General features: G+C 42.2%; 1 protein-coding gene and 1 pseudogene across 1 annotated transcript in view; both read left to right on the forward strand.

The window, feature by feature from the left end:
- Positions 1 to 6,330, forward strand: part of LOC114923940 — a 90,897-nt pseudogene extending 84,567 nt beyond the window's left edge.
- NUF2 (NUF2 component of NDC80 kinetochore complex) overlaps positions 6,327 to 16,682 on the forward strand; it is an 86,546-nt gene continuing 76,190 nt past the window's right edge. Inside the window, exon 1 of the mRNA XM_015832035.1 lies at positions 6,327 to 6,426. Within this exon, the coding sequence (XP_015687521.1) occupies positions 6,425 to 6,426 (2 nt within the window). The 5' untranslated portion in view covers positions 6,327 to 6,424. The remainder of the gene's footprint in view (positions 6,427 to 16,682) is intronic.

Consider the following 16,682-nt stretch of genomic DNA (forward strand, 5'->3'; position numbering starts at 1 on the left):
TACCACTGCTATAAAGCAACGATGCCGCAAGAAGAAGAGAAAAAGACTTATTTCATCTGACAATCTTTTCTTCTGCAACTTAGAAAATCAGAAGAAGCAAAGATTAAGACCTCAAACTACAAAGCAACAATGCAGTAAGAAGAGAAAAAGATCTTTATTGCAGAGGAAGGGATCTATACTTTCTCAAAGACTATTACAAGTCATAAAATGGATTCATTGGCTGAAAGGGAAGCGCTTTTATGGCAGCCGGTGTGGTATAGAAAAAAACCCAGAATTAGACTCAAAAAGAAATTCAAAACTGTCTAATGGATTAAAAGGCAATCCTGGTTTTATGGTTTGTTTTAAGGATAATAATCTTAGAGTTTGAAGTAAGAAAAATGTAATTATATACGTGTGTGTTTAAATTAGTTAGATGATCCTTTTGTTTTTTATGGAAATTTACCTGATATAGAAATATGAAAGTTAAAAGTGGAGTGAAAAAAGAAATCTGGCTTTATGGATTGTATTAAGGATTATATATATATATATATATATATATATATATATATATATATATATATATATATATATATATATATATATATATATATATATATATATATATATATATATATATATATATATATATATATATATGAATGCTTTTTTTACTTTGATGCACCCTGTCAGCCCAAATATGGGAGAGAGAAGTCTTTTGCCTGTATCAGCTCAATCTAGAGCCATCCACAGGCAGCAGTCGCTTAACTGCGACAACATATGTGTTTTTTCAAAATTTGGATTGCTAACAAAGAATTAAGGGAGTACTGGGATAGCTATTTCAAACTTTATTTAGTTTTCATCAGCCAGACATACCCTTCTGAGATTCAAACCTGGGCTGTCTGCATGTTAAGCAGATGTATTAGCCCCTAGGCCACAGGCTCTTTCTCACTTTGTTAGCTACAAGAGACAGGGGAAGAGGATGAATGCTTTTTTTTACTTTGATGCACCCTGTCGGCCCAAATATGGGAGAGAGAAGTCTTTGGCCTGTATCAGCTCAATCTAGAGCCATCCACAGGCAGCAGTCGCTTAACTGCGACAACATATGTGTTTTTTCAAAATTTGGATTGCTAACAAAGAATTAAGGGAGTACTGGGATAGCTATTTCAAACTTTATTTAGTTTTCATCAGCCAGACATACCCTTCTGAGATTCGAACCTGGGCTGTCTGCATGTTAAGCAGATGTATTAGCCCCTAGGCCACAGGCTCTTTCTCACTTTGTTAGCTACAAGAGACAGGGGAAGAGGATGAATGCTTAAATTAACTAGGTGATTTATGTATATAATAATATGGTCTGATAAGGTATGACAAGTAATTGGATGCAATGTGAAGTTGGTCTAATGAGTTGAAATTAATTAAGATTTAACATTTTTTTTAACTAAGTTAGTAATTATTGGAAAAAGAAATAAATGAGATTGGTGATAAAAACAAGGATGAGAGGGATTAAGAGTTTGAATATATTTGGAAAAGATACTTGAAGTGATAATTTGTTGAAGTAAAACAATATTTGATTATGGTAATTGTAAACTGATAAAGCTTCAAAACAGGTTTAGTCGTATAGAAATTTAAGCTAGAAATGGAATATATTAAATCTATTATGTTATTTGAGGGAAATAGAGAGATGACAGTGAATGTACTAAATTGAGTTATCTATGTATGTTTTTACTTTGGAACGTTTGTTCGCCCAAACACCACGGTGTGTTTTAAGTACTTTCTGTTAAAGTTGAAAAACCAATAAAATATGTTTGAAAAAAGGTTTCATGCGAAATACCCCAACAAACCGAAAAATAGCCCCTAACATATGCTTTTGTTTACATTCCAGGATCTGTTTTTTTTAAAGGGGGGCCAGATATCAAAGCTGCTAACATTGGATGTTCTTGCTCTGACAAAATATGCAGAGCTGTGTGGTATTTTTAGAGTTAACTCAGAAAACACTGGGAGGGGAGGAGGAAGAATATATGAGTTACAAATGGAAGAGAACCTTTGCCCTTCAAACTAATTGGAGAACGTGAATCATGACAGCAAAATAAGGGAGGGAAAATGCTAGCAAAAATAACTGCTCGGGGGGGGGGGAGATTTCAGATCTTAGCATCCCCTCTTCATGCGGTGCTGACATTTTGTCACATGAATAAAAAGACCTTTTAGGATAAACAATGGCTGGAAGTTCTTTGAAGTGTTTCATTAGTCGGAACCATGACACCATCAGCCAAGTGTGCAGCCAAGGGATGGGTGGTCCTTGAAAACAGATTGAAATGGGATTTCACTTTAGGAAATACTGAAAATCATGGTTATAAAAACTTTTTGCTAGCTTAGGTGCTCCTTGTGAGGTCTGTATTTATTGATTACATTATTATCTAAATTATGCTTAGAAATGCAGCTCTGATAAAACTAATATCATTGGAGAAAAACCTTTTGGATTCCCTTCCCCTTCATCTGCCTCACACTCAGAACAGCTCTTAATATCTAGGCCAGGTATCTTCTAAGTATCTTCTTCCTTGAAGTACCTGTCTTCTGGAACATCTGCCCTAAGGTACACCTGCCCCCACTCCCATGTTTAAAAGAGCCTTGAAAACCTGGCTCTTTCTCCAAACCTTGGGTTTTCTATGCTGTACTGTTTTTCATTGGTTGTTCTTTCTTCTGCTGTTTGGGCTTTTTAGACTGTATTTTGTGATTGTATTTACTATAAGTCATCCAATCATTGTAGAGTTGGGCTGCTTTGTTAATCATTCGTCCTCCTGGTTGTCTTTTTCAGGTATGTGAAAAGTCAACGCCACACCATCCAAGTGGACTACATAGACTATATGGATAAACTGGCTTCTCTGATTGGGGTCAAGCCCAACATATGGTCCCGGTTTATCACAGATCCTAAGCTGGCCCAGGAGCTTTTCTTTGGGCCATGTACTCCGTATCAATATCGCTTGCAACGGCCAGGAAAATGGGAGGGAGCCAGGAAAGCTATCCTGACCCAGCATGAACGGATCTTGAAACCCTTGAGAACCAGGCTAGTTACCCAATCAGACAACAATGCCTCAGTGCCCATTTGGTTTAAGTTGGTTGGCCTTCTTGTTCTGTTCGCTGCAATTTGGGCTTATTTTTAAGTCCAAAAAAGTCCTATCCTCCTAATCCAATCCCAATCTACATAGATACTGGCATTATGATTTCATCTTTGTACCTTTAATAACTTACCTATTAAGTCTGCACATATAAACAGGCAGACTTTATTTTTCTTAAAAAAGCAAAATTTTACTATATTATGTATATGTTTCGTCCACAAATGATTGTTAACATTTCTTCTTAGGGAACAGTTTTGTGTTATTCATTTTATTGATTGTACTTTTATTGGTCAATGATCAAAATAAAGTTCTGTCTATCGTATATTTCTGTTATCCTTCTATTCATGTGAGTCAGTTTTGCTAGATGAGAACACATTTTCTTAAGTGTAAAGCAAAATAATCTGCCTAAGTGTAACCTATACAAATAACGTTGCTTGGAACTTCTCTAGAAATTTCACTTTCCCTGCAATGCAATATTTGTAAATAGTGGGGGAGGGAGTTGCTGGGTACAGGTGTTATTAAGTGTGGGCAGTTGTGCGGGTGCTCCCTGTGCCCTGGAAGGGTGCATGGGGGGTGCTGCTGGCCAATACTAGTGAGCAGGGACAGATAAAGTGGCAGGAGCAGAACCAACTTCTGACTTCCTGCTGGAAGATTTCTCTCATATGAACAAGAGAGGAACAAAAGGACAGGTTTTTTACATTAAAAATAATGAAACTAAAAAAAATAGAAATATATAAAAACATGAATTTTTTACAAAATCTGTGATTTGGACTTTTAAGTCCATTTGGTATGCTTGTTAGGAAGAATGAACAATAGTTATAATCATAATGTACAATTTCAAAGCCATTGCTATTTTTTATTCCTTTTTCTTTCCAGGTTCTATAACTTTAATGTTTCACAAGAGAACTTTAAAATATAATTTGTTTTTAAAAAAACTGTCAATTTTTGCTTCATTATGGGTTGAATCATACTGAACGATGATATTATTTTTATTGGCAGATGTCACTGTCTTTCTGTTTCATAGAAAGACAAAAACTAAGGGCTCATTCTGCCAAATGCATCATGAAGATCCCTTGCTGATTTTGTATAAGGCATAGCATCATAATGAAACAGTGATGAACTTTCAGGCTGAATGGCTGTGGTCTAGTTGTATTTTGTTCTGCCATTTTGCCAGCAGCTGTGGCTGGCATCTTCAGTGTGCCACTTTGTGGTGCATCTCTTCACAGCTCATAGGCAACTGAAGTATGCTGAAATATGCATCTAAAACTGTCACTAAGAGTTTTGATGATGTTTCTCATATGGATGGAGGTAAATCTAGCGCATATGTTGTCCTATTTGCATGTTCTTTATAACATGTTAAAATAAAATCTCAGCATCTGTATGCAGGCATTCCTGGATGTTATAGGGTGATCCCAAGTCCCCACTGATTCTCTTGTCTTTTTTACAGAAGTATTATGAATTCACAATACTGCAATCTGTCAGCCTTATGCCAGAAATCCATCCATGCATTCACCCATCCATCCATCCATCCTCAAAATGTGGGATATCCTGAGATTATGTCAGATAACATGAGCAACTTTTATCTTTGTCCATGAAAAGATATTTTAGAATCATTTTAAATAAAAGCAGAATTGGAGCGGGAAACAGAGGAAGAAACTGGGAACTAGAGTTGCAAGCACTGGGCTAAATTGGAAACCAGAATTTGAAACTTAAAACTCAAACTTGTCTAGAATCGGGCATGCCAAAATAATTGAACAACTGCTTAATGGGAATTCTAATAGTTAATTTTACTAAAAGTCTAGTCATGAACCTAGGTGATATTCTTGAATGTTCAAGGTTCTACTGTAATTCCTTTTTATAATACAGTATATGAAACTGAGTGCTGAATTCCTATTTCAGGTTCTACCATATTCCAGAATTTTTTTTTCTTTATGGAAATCATTTATTCAGTGCTTTTTTTGTAAGAAAAAATGTGCCAGAATTCACATCTTGTTAATCTTTTATTTATCTTTTGCACGTAATCAATCACTGTACACACACCCACACACGTCAGTTGTGTAACAAAACATAACAATCATCACCCACAGTAAGCAACCACAAGCATAGCAGTGCCTCAGTCGAGCAGCCGGATGAAGTACACATGCATTGGACTCGACACACAAGCAGCTCGCATGCACCATTTTAATGATTTTGTCACCGACCTGCTACGCTCGACAGGGTGATTTAAGTCCATGTGGACCAAACATCAAATTTTCAAAAGTTACTTTTAAAACTTGGAAAATCTGTCAAAAAAGGTGCCGGAACTCCATTCCGGTGAGTTCTATGACAAAAAAAGCACTGCATTTATTAATATATTTATTCAGTATTACAGAGACTCTAGGGCAGAGTTCTCTATTTGTAGCAGATTAGCACCATCCTGTGGCCTCTTCCAGTTTTGTGTTTTGGATATTTAAAGTTTAAGAGGGTTTTTATGCAGCTGATTTTGCTTTTCTTTCCTAATAACTTTGGTTTTTTAATGTCTGACGAGACCGACCTATCCTCCAAGGAGCAAAAGATAGGCTGAAAGATCTGGTGATCTGCTTGTACAATACAAGAAAAAGGGCTACTAATTTTAAATATATATATTTTTATTTATCCCTTTTTAATCTCCAGAAAGACAACATCATAGGTTGTGAGAGCCCTAGTTTTTTCACATGTCAGGGTTAAGTGGAAGACACGAGTAGAACCCAACTGCTAACTCAAAGCTGGAAGCAGCACTGGGATGTGAAGACACGGAGGATTTACCGCAGGTCTTCAAACTTGGCCTTTATAACTTGTGGACTTCAACTCCCAGAATTCCTCAGCCAGGCACGCTGGCTAAGGAATTCTGGGAGTTGAAGTCCACAAGTCATAAAAGAGCCAAGTTTGAAGACCCTGATTTACGGGATGGGAAGGGACATTAGTGATCTCCAGCTCTCCAATTTTTGGACTTCAGCAATTGCCTATAGGAAGTTACTATGCCTTGCTCCGCTCTTCAAGAAAAGCAGTCGGTATACATTAAGAAAAAGAAGAGCCGACAGGAGGCTTTCTGCTCCCTCCACACTCCCCGGTAACGCAAGGTCTTCGTCAGGCCAACGAAATGGCCTTAAGCCAAGAGACTACTAACCTCTCCACCAGCCTTTTCGCCGTGACGCAACGCTACGTACAGGAAGGGGTGGAGCTCCCGCCAAATTCGAACGGCGCATTCCGTTTGCAGTGGTAACGGGGGATTACTGAAAGTTTCCTCCCTCCGCTCGACCGTTGTCCGTGTTTTCATCAGCCTAGCTGTCTCCGGGGAAGGAAGAGAGGCTGCCTTCATGTAAGAGTAACTCCGGCAGAGTTTTCGTGACCTGCGAAAAGGGGTAGAGAACAGTCTTCGCACTTCAAATGGGCATCCATGCCTTGAAGAGGATGGCTGTATTTTCCTAAACTTGCTTGGGAGGATCCGACTTGGGGGGTGAGGTTGGTGGAGGATTAGAAGAATTCTTGAATCTTGTGGGGAGGGTATCGGTTGGCAACGGGACAAGCAATAGTGCTTCTAAGAGATGTTAACGATGGGGTCATCTGGTGGATGATGGAAAGTGAAAAAGTAGCTCTTTTACGTAAACTCAAAATATACATTTTCTTTCAACAACCGTAACCCATAACTGTTATTTACTTAATTTTTATTCCGTCTTTATTATTTTTATAAACAACTCAAGGTGGCAAACATACTTCTGCTTCCTATCTTCCTCACAGGAACAACCTTTTGAGGTGGGTTTTTCACCTCAACTTTTTAATATATAATTCAAGGGAGCAAATATACTTTAATACTCTTGCCCAGTGATGGTGAACCTTTTAGAGACCGAGTGCCCAAATTGCAACCCAAAACCCACTTATGTATCATCTGGTGCTGGGTGGGCGTGGCCCATTGGCTGGGTGTGGCCCATTGGGTGGGTGTGACCCATTGGGTGGCCGTGACTGGGGTGGTAATGGCAGACTGGGTGGGACTAAAAAGTTCAATCAATCAATTCCAACTTTGCAAGATCTCCCCCCCCCCCCCCCGCAAGAAGTTGAAATTGACTGATTGATTGAACCTTTTTTTTTTTTTGCACACGGCGGAGGCCTAAAGCGAAAAGGTTTTATAAAACTCAGCTGAAGGCCTAGGACTGGGGTGACAGCACGTGTGCCCACAGAGAGGGCTCTTGTGTGCCACCTCTGGCACCCATGCCCTAGGTTTGCCACCACTGCTCTTGCCTATTACAGTAAAAACAATCCTTTGAGGTGAGTCTGACAGTGAGACAATGACTACCTTAAAGTCACCCAGCCAACTCTCTTGATCAAGGGAGGACTGGAGCTCACAATCTGCAGCTTTCTAGTCCATCTTCACCACTACACCACACTGACTCTCTAGTTTCTTTTTGTCTGGCATACGAACTGCAAGAGGCTTTGAAGTTTTTAGAAACAAGCCCCTATGCCTCTAATATTTTTTTCCTGAGATGCCAAGAAAAACCTTGCAATCTTGAGGGATGATAATGCTATCTGAACTTGCTGAGGCAACTTAAGAATTTCCTCTACTAACTGAGTAACTTTTTGGTGATTATCAAGCAGCTGTTATACAGCATACAGATATATAGCACTGGGACAATGATTAGTTTACAATCCTGTACTGTCTTGGAGAGCTAGGAATAGCATGTTGAATTTTCTTTTTTAATGTAATAAAACTTGGATTGTCTTTTCAAAATAGGCTTTTCTAAGTCTATTGCATTCTGGGTTGGTTATTTTTTATGATATCATCATAAAGCCAAGGGGAAAGCTTTATGATTTTAAATAAATAACTTTGAAATAAAGCTTTGAATTTACTTTGCCATTACATCTAATTCAAAGTAGTATGTTCCCTGGACTAATATAATATTCTCCATTCTCATATCATCAAATATGTTAACTGGCAGCTTCGTAAACGGAAATAAGTGGCATCTATACAATGTTAAAGTAATTTTTTTACTTAGTAATTTAAACTTACAAGTAAACTGTTGAAGGAAAAGTCTTCATCATGGTTCAGTCCAAGCCGGGAATAAACAACATGGCGACTGCTTTAGAAAGAAGATTGTAGTTTATTGAAGAGGAGAGCCAGACAGAAAGATGGCTCTGGAAGAAGAGAGAGAGAGCACATGTAGGGAGTAGGTTTTTATACCCTCTGGGACTCTTGAGATTGTTTCCTGTTCCTGTTTGAGGCTTTGTATTTCCTGTGTCATGTATTTTGACCTGAGTCTGAGTGCCCTTTGGCATCTGTTGGTTAATCTGATTATGTCCCGTCTTAGAGTTTGGGTGGGGTATGTAGATTTTAGGTGTCTTTGTCTTCTTAATCTTCTAGCTTCAACCTTCCTGAATGGTTTACATCTGCGTTTCTACAGAGCTGGTTTCTGCTTGGGAGAGGGAGACTTGGGGTTATTAAGAAAAAACTGGGCATGCTTTTCTGCCTTTTTAAGATCCTTTGAGGAAATATATTTTTCTGCCCTTTTAATATTTCCTTCTCTGGGGGCTGACTTCCCACAAATCCCCCCTTTGTGCCATAAGTGTGTGAATGACACACTTCCTGGCACAAGATTAAAATTGATCTGGTCAGGGAGACTTGGTAAACAACCTTTAAACTGTTAAGCCAAAAAAAGAAGACATTAATTGAGGCAGCAGAAAAAGATCCCTGCAGTGGCTCCCAAAACGGGTAGCTTCCAACCCATAAAGGTCTAAAGTCAGGGCAAAAGTTCTGTAAGATGAAAAAAATATATAGTGTCCAATATTCTGTGCCAATCATTTTCAAATGTTGGATGTCACTGATCTTCCAGTCAGGTTTGCACACTCCTCCCAAAATTCTTCACAGCCATGGTTTGCCTCAGTACATAACCACTGGCTCCCCATTTTCAAGGGTTGTTTCCTGCCTTAGTTCTTAGTTCAGTGTATCCAGGTTTATAATGTCTAATTCAGGTTAACCAGTATGCAAGCCAGGCTATTAAATTTTCTTAAATTGCACATAGTGAGCACTAGGACTCCCAATCTGAGTCCACCAGTGCAAGATATTCAGGGCTCAGGTTTGGAGATCTCTTTTCTGCTACCTCCTCAGTGAGGGCATATGAATTGCAAATCACCTGAAGGGACCTGGTTCCCTCCTCCTTGGAATTTGCAGCAAGTTGTGCATGCAAAGCTTTGGTGCGACAGCAAAATCAGCCTGGGGAACTTTACTGAAGGTAGGTGGAGGGGATAACTTAGTGTGATTATGAATGGTGTGTGTATGTGTGCGTGCGTGCAGCTACTAATAAAAACAGGCAATACAAACATTCTCGATAAATTTCCCTCCCACCAGACAGAAGTCCAAGGTGTTCAGGACTTGCTGTGCCAACTATTCCCAAATGCCATCACTCCATAAATACATTCAGCTGCTTAATTACAACACAAATGGGGCAAGAAAGAAAACCTTACAATGAGTTTCCACCCTCCCCCCCCATAGTCTTCCTAATTTTCTTCTGAGGCTTCACGTGGGGACCAATGGCTCCAGGACTCCTTCCTTCCTCTGCAGCTTTCACAGGCATGTAGGGGAATGGTAGGACTTGGGAAGATCTGTTCCAACCTGTCCAGGTTGCATGGTGGCTTTTTAGTGGATGGCTGGATTCAAACCCAATTCTCTGGCTCAAATGGATGGAGGCAGCATCTGGGTCAATCTGCTCTGCTTCCAAAGGTTGGGGGGGTCATCTGTGTAGGGCTGAAACACATGAGATCTCCCTCCTTTCTGGGTGGACTCTCCCAGGAGAGGCAAACAAAGGCAAGGAGAACAGGATAAGAAAAGGAGAAGTATCATTGGGCAGAAGGGGGGGGTAGCTTGCAGACAGAGTTTGAAAAAGGCAGTAATACTGCAGTGGTTAAAGAAACAGATAAGATGAGGACAACACAGATGAAGACAAAAGAGAGGCTGGATTCTGGTAAGAGAACAACTAAATGAAAGGTCTCATTTCTGAAATTGAGCATTTGCAACATGTTAGAGAGGACTTTAGGACTTGCAACTTGAAAATAATAAAGTTGGAAGGGACTTTGGAGGTCATCTAGTCCAACCCCCTGCTCAGGCAGGAAACCCTATACCATTACAGACAAATGGCTGTCCAGTCTCTTGTTAAAAACTTTCGGTGTTAGAGCATTCACCGCTTCTGGAGGCAGGTTGTTCTACTGGTTAATTGTTCTTAATGTCAGGAACTTTCTCCTTAGTTCTAGGTTGCTTCTCTGATTAGTTTCCATCCGTCGCTTCTTGTCCTGCCTTCAGGCACTTTGGAGAATAGCTTGACTCCCTCTTCTTTGTGGCAACCGGTCAGATATTGGAATACTGCTATCATGTCACTTCTAGTCCTTCTTTTCATTAAACTAGACAAATTCAATTCCAGCAACCATTCCTTATATGTTTTAGCCACCAGTCCCCTAATCATCTTTGTTGCTCTTCTCTGTACTCTTTCTAGCGTCTCAACATCTTTTTTACATCGTGGTGACCAAAACTGGATGCAGTATTCCAAGTGTGGCGTTACCAAGGCATTGTAAAGTATTAATACTTCATGTGATCTTGATTCTATCCCTCTGTTAATGCAGCCTAGCACTGTGTTGGCTTTTTTGGCAGCTGCAGCACACTGCTGGTTCATATTTAAGTGATTATCCCCTAGGACTCCAAGATCCCTCTCACAGTTACTACTATTGAGCAAGGAACCCCCTATACCAGCGGTTCTCAACCTGTGGGTCATGACCCTTTTGGGGGTGGAACGACCGTTTCACAGGAGTCGCCTAAGACCATCGGAAAACACATATTTCCGATGGTCTTAGGAACCGAGACACCGCTCTATCCGTCTCCAGACGAGGGGAGCAGGAGGTGGAGGATAGCCCGAGCAGGGAGGGATCTGGCCCGGCGAGGGCGGAGCCGCGTTCGGGCGCTGCTTCTGGAGCTCACGGATGCTGGCCCGGCTCTGGCGTGCTTCGGGGTAGAGGTTGTCTGCTGCGTTGCTGCCGGGAGCCTCAGCTGGCTAAAGCGCCTTTCAAAGAAAGAGCGAGGCCACGGTCCAGCGTGGCCCTGCTTTCCCCTGCAGGGCGACCCAGCCAGCAGCGTCCTACTTTCGTTGTTTCAGGGAGGAGGGAGAGGAAGAAGAAGAAGGCATCCGCCCGGCGGGCTGCTACCTCTGCCTCCTCGCTACGGAGAAGTGCTTTGAGGCAGATGGCAGGTTATAAAACTGATGCTCGGCTCAAAGCGGGGATGGGCAGGCCTACGAAGCCACTGCTCCTCCGTGGGCGGACGGATAGCTAGATGGCTAGGAAAGTTCCCCGACTCTTCTGCTGTGGAGGAAGAAAACCAAGCTTCGAGATCTCGCGAGCAGGCGCGCAGACGCGACTGAGCTTGCAAGAAGCCCAGCAAGCTTTACGTTGAGGCGGGCGGTTTATAAAAGGAAGGAGCGGTCTCCTCATGCTCCGGAGTGGGGGAGGGATGGTGGTATGTCCGTTCGCTTCCCAGAAAAAGCTGCTCGGGACATCTCCATTACTAAAAGATAATGCCCTTGCTTTCCTATGATGTTGAAGGTGTCCTACGTTAGGAAAAAACAAAACACAATCCCCACGCAAAAACAGTCCACCCATGATATTGCAAAACCTAATGAAGAGAGTTTTTATCACAACTCTGAGAAGTAAGTTGGTGGCAGTTGCTGCACAGGAGTTAACTGAGCTCCCAGATAACCCATCCTCACACAATTGGAAGTTTGCATTAGATCCCCTAAATTCCCAGTGATAGATCACACTAATGATAAATGTGGGAGCTTTGTTCCTACTTATGTGGCGGGCATAAAAGTATAATAGCTTTTTCCTCTCTTCCCACGGCAGCTGATTTCCCCCCCCTTGTCCTCCCCTCCTCTGAGATCTCTGCAGCCCTCCTTAAGACAGCACATACTTTTTGATTCCTGCTGCTCGATCCCTCCTCCTCTCCCCTCCCCCTTGATGGCTTCCTACTTGTGGGATGCAGGGGAAGAGCCATTTCATTACAGGTGGGAGAAGGAAAACTGGTCCAGGCAGTGAAAAGGGAAGAGATCAAAGGGGGGGGGGGCTTTGGAGATGAAAGCTGCTTTGGGTGGGTGTTTTGGTCTGCAGCATGTGTTTCCCTTTCCCCTCCTGCCTGCCTTTTCTCTGTTTCCTAGTGTGCCTCTGGAAAGCCGGGAAGGGGGGGGGGCAAAATGAATCTGCTCCTAGTGTGGAATCAAGAAGCTCCAAGGGGCCTTTTCTTGCAGTTGCTGCAGTAATGCCCCCCATTCTTCCTGCCCTGGCTGCTGCACCAAAAGCAGTTGATTATTGCTCAGTGGAACCAGCAGTGGGGTGGGAGGAAGGAATGGATTTCCCTTCTGCTGCCTCTGCCTCTGTGGACAAGACCTCCTTCCAAAAATCTGTAAGATTCTGGCAGGCACAGCTCCAGAACTGAGCTATGCTGGCTCAGGAATTCTGGGAGTTGAAATCCACAAGTCATAAAAGAGCCAAGGTTTCCCTTCTGCCTTCTTCAGAGAGAGAAGCTCTGAAGGTCATTAGAATCAATTGTCCTGGAAGGACAGGGGTCCTCTTCCACACCCTCAGTGAATTTCAGCTGGAGGTAGAAAAATGGGCAATGGCTCAGGCTGAAGAGGCAAATTGTGTGGGCCACATCACACACATGGACAACAAATGTCTACAAGTATAGCTCCCCTTGAGTATCACCTCAACTAATCCTTATTTTCTCCCACCCCATAAGCACTCCCCCCCCATACACAATCATATTAATTTTTCACAGGTCATGCTTAACCTAATCAGGCAACTTCAAGGGCTCATTTAAAGAAGAGAAAAAGTCAGGTCTCCCTTCAGAGCCATAGGTGGAGCACCCATGCTTCAAGACAAAATTTCATTTATTTGTAATTAAAAATAAATATTTCACAATATATAATTACATATTGTTTTTGTGATTAATCACTATGCTTTAATTATGTTCAATTTGTAACAATGAAAATACATCCTGCATATCAGATATTTACATTACGCTTCATAACAGTAGCAAAATTACAGTTATGAAGTAGCAACGAAAATAATTTTATGGTTGGGGGTCACCACAACATGAGGAACTGTATTAAAGGGTCATGGCATTAGGAAGGTTGAGAACCACTACCCTATACTATACCTGTACATTTGGTTTTTCTTACCTAAATGTAGAACTTTACTTTTTTCACCATTGAATTTCATTTTGTTAGATAGTGCCCAATATACAAGTCTGTCCAGATCTTCCTGTATCTTAAGCCTGTCTTCTGGAGTGTTGGCTATTCCTGCCAGCTTGGTGTCGTCTGCAAATTTGATGAGTTCCCCATCTATCCCCTTGTCCAAATCGTTGATGAAGATGTTGAAGAGCACTGGGCCCAGAACAGACCCCTGGGGCACCCCATTACACACTTCCCTTCATGTAGATGCGGTTCCATTGAGGACCACACGCTGAGTATGGCTAGTCAGCCAGCTACAAGTCCATCTGGTGGTGATGCTGTCTAACCTACATTTTTCTATCTTATCAAGTAGTAGGTTGTGATCTACTTTATCAAATGCCTTACTGAAGTCCAAATAAATTATATCCACAGCATTCCTCTGGTCCACTAATTTTGTCACTTGGTCAAAGAATACAATAAGATTTGTCTGGCGTGATCTGTTTTTGACCAACCCATGTTGGCTTTTAGTAATGACTTTGTTTGCCTCTAGGTGTTCGCTGATTCGTTATTTGGTTATCTTTTCCACAATCTTCCCAGGTATTGAGGTCAGGCTGATAGGTCTGTAGTTTCCAGGATTTATTTTTTCCCCCTTTTTTGAAGATGGGAACTACATCAGCTCTTTTCCAGCCCTCTGGTAGTTCTCCAGTGCTCCAGGATCTTTGCAAAAATATAGTTCAGTGGTTCTGAGATCACATCTGCCAGTTTTTTGAGAACCTTGGGGTGTAATCCATCTGGTCCTGGTGATTTGAACTCGTCTAGGCTGGACAGGTGCTCACTTACCATTTTCTTGCCTATCTTAACTTGTGTTTCTAATCTGTTTTTTATGATACTGTTTTTGATAGGTTGGACTGTTTTTTCCCTTTGTGTAAAGACAGATGCAAAAAACAAGTTGAGTAGTTCTTCTTTCTCCCTGTTGCTTGTCATCTTCTTGCCACTTTCCCCCACTAATGGACCAATAATTTCCTTAACTTTTTTCTTGTTTTTTACATGTTGAAAGAAGCTTTTTTTGTTATTTTTGACTTTGGTCGCAAGCCTTTGTTCATTTTGAGCTTAGCTTTCTTCACTTCATCATGCTGGTCATGTTTCAGGAAAAGGATAGACAGATAAAACCCATTTACCAAACATTCAGTAAATGCAAGAGTGAAACTTTTCCAACAGATGAACTTAAAACATTCCCTCCTGCTAACTTTGGGCTGTTCTTAAGAGTACAGAGAGAGAGAGAGAGAGAAAGAAAAATAAATATTTCTCTTCACTCTGTTTGTTGGCCAGACAAACAGAGTGAGGGGTATTTTCCTTTTGGTGGCTTATTTTCAGCAGAATTTTAAAATTATTTTCTCTTTGGATTAGAAACAATTAACAGTCACATTTACCTCACACACAAAGACTTTGACACACATAAAGACAAGGAAAAGAGAACAGAAAAGGGAAACAGAAGTCTTAGTTTTACACAACCTGGTCATTCCCACCATAAATCTCAGTTAACTCAAATTAGGGAAGGCACAAATCTTAAACATATCACATGGTTGCATAGAAGGCGAGAGAGAGAGAATAACTATTTCTATATTTTAATTTCCTTTTAAGTACCTTTGTTTAGCTAAATTGTTTCCCAGCAAAGCCGATTCTTTACAAATTTCTCTTGCTCGCTTCTTTTCCATACCATCCAGGACGGGCACTTGCCTCTCGTCCCACACCTCAAGCATATCTCCAATGTGTGTCCTAATTCCGACCCTCGAACTACAGCTATCCATGTTTCCCCTGAGATATGGGGTTCAATCAGCTTAGTCGGGTCCTAGTGGCACTGCCCAGCCACTCTTAGTGACACTATCCCTGCCACCCCGCCGTCAGTTTTTGGGCACAAAAAAATTGCCCAGGAAGACTTCGGTTCCCTAACAAAGTACAGGCCCCTCCTACCTAGGGAACTTCCCACTGTCACTTTGCAGACCAAAAAGGGGTCTGGGGAGGACCCGCCGCCCTCAGCTCAGACAGGTACAGGCGCCTCCTTCTATCTCACTGCCATCAGTTTTCAGGCTCAGGAGTCTGGGAGGACCTCTGCTTTGTGCAGTAGTACGGACCCCTCTTACAGATGGGCTTTGCTTACAGAGCCTTACCAGCTGGTCGTCCAAATCCAATTCACTCATTCTACAGCATGTGAGATGTAGCCTCCACCGGTGGGTTATCAATGCCTCCTTGCTCAGATTAGACTAAGATCAAACTTTGGCCACGCCTCCTTGGGCTGTCCTTTCCCAGTTTGTTCTTAGTCTCGGCTCAGTAAGGACACACTTGATAGCTCCTCTGATATTTTTCACTTAGGCTAGTTAGATTCAGTAGTTAGCAGCCTCATAAATACTTCATTTGAATTTTCATTTATTGTTTTATTGTTATTATTATTATTATTAATTTTATTTTTTTATTTTTTGTTTTTACTCTTACTTTGTTGATAGATAGACTGCAGAAACCTTTCGTTTTTTGGGCTGGTTTCTGCTCTTCAGGGCATATACGGCAGGGAAGCCTCCCTGGGGGCCTCCCCTTCGCCGTTTAGCCTCCGTTTCAACCGTCTTTGAGCGCTGTGAAGGGGTTTTTTCCCTGAGCGCTCGGAAAAGCCGTTCCGTTTGGCCTCGCACTGACGGTTGGCTCCGTGAGGGGATTTCTTTCCCTGAACGCCGCGAACGTATTCCTGTGGGCCGTTTATAGCCGGAGCGGCTTCCCCCGCTCGTCCACGGACCTCTGCTCCCGGCTCGGAGCTTTGCCGCGGCACTGGGAATTCCCCCGTCGCTTTGCAGCGGTTTTTTCGGCTCGGGGTTCCTTTTGCTGGTGCGCAGAGGGGAATCCCCGGGTAACAGAAGGGCCGGCGAAACGGAGTTTATCCTCCTCGTGGCCACGAGGCTTCGGAGAAGGAGAGCCTTGCCATTCGTGTAAACGCAAGTTGGTGTTCTTATTCTGGAGGGGAGCGAAGACGGGGTGGCAGAGACCCGTAGGAGCCCTTACACACACCCCCTTCCTTACGGGCGCCATTGTGAGGGCCACGAGGCCTGCGGCCGCCATTTTGTTTCGTGCTGGGTGTGGTCGCCATTTTGTGGAGACCTTCACTCCACCGGAGGCTGGGCCTATTAAGGCAAGTCATAGCCTGCTGTGTTGGGCTCTCAAGGGGGCTTCTGCAACATCCAGATCATTATCTGGAACCTTTCTGGAATAAGGGTGCTTCTTATTCCTCACTCTTGGTATCATTACTAACATTAATCCTGGTATTTCATTGGGAGTTTTTCATTCCACCTGTTCCCATTAGCTCGCGGCGCTGTGCCTGCAGGGCCTGGACAGGCAG

This window comes from Protobothrops mucrosquamatus, unplaced genomic scaffold (assembly GCF_001527695.2).
Source record: "Protobothrops mucrosquamatus isolate PMUCROS unplaced genomic scaffold, P.Mucros_1.0 scaffold_294, whole genome shotgun sequence".
NCBI lineage: Eukaryota > Metazoa > Chordata > Lepidosauria > Squamata > Viperidae > Protobothrops > Protobothrops mucrosquamatus.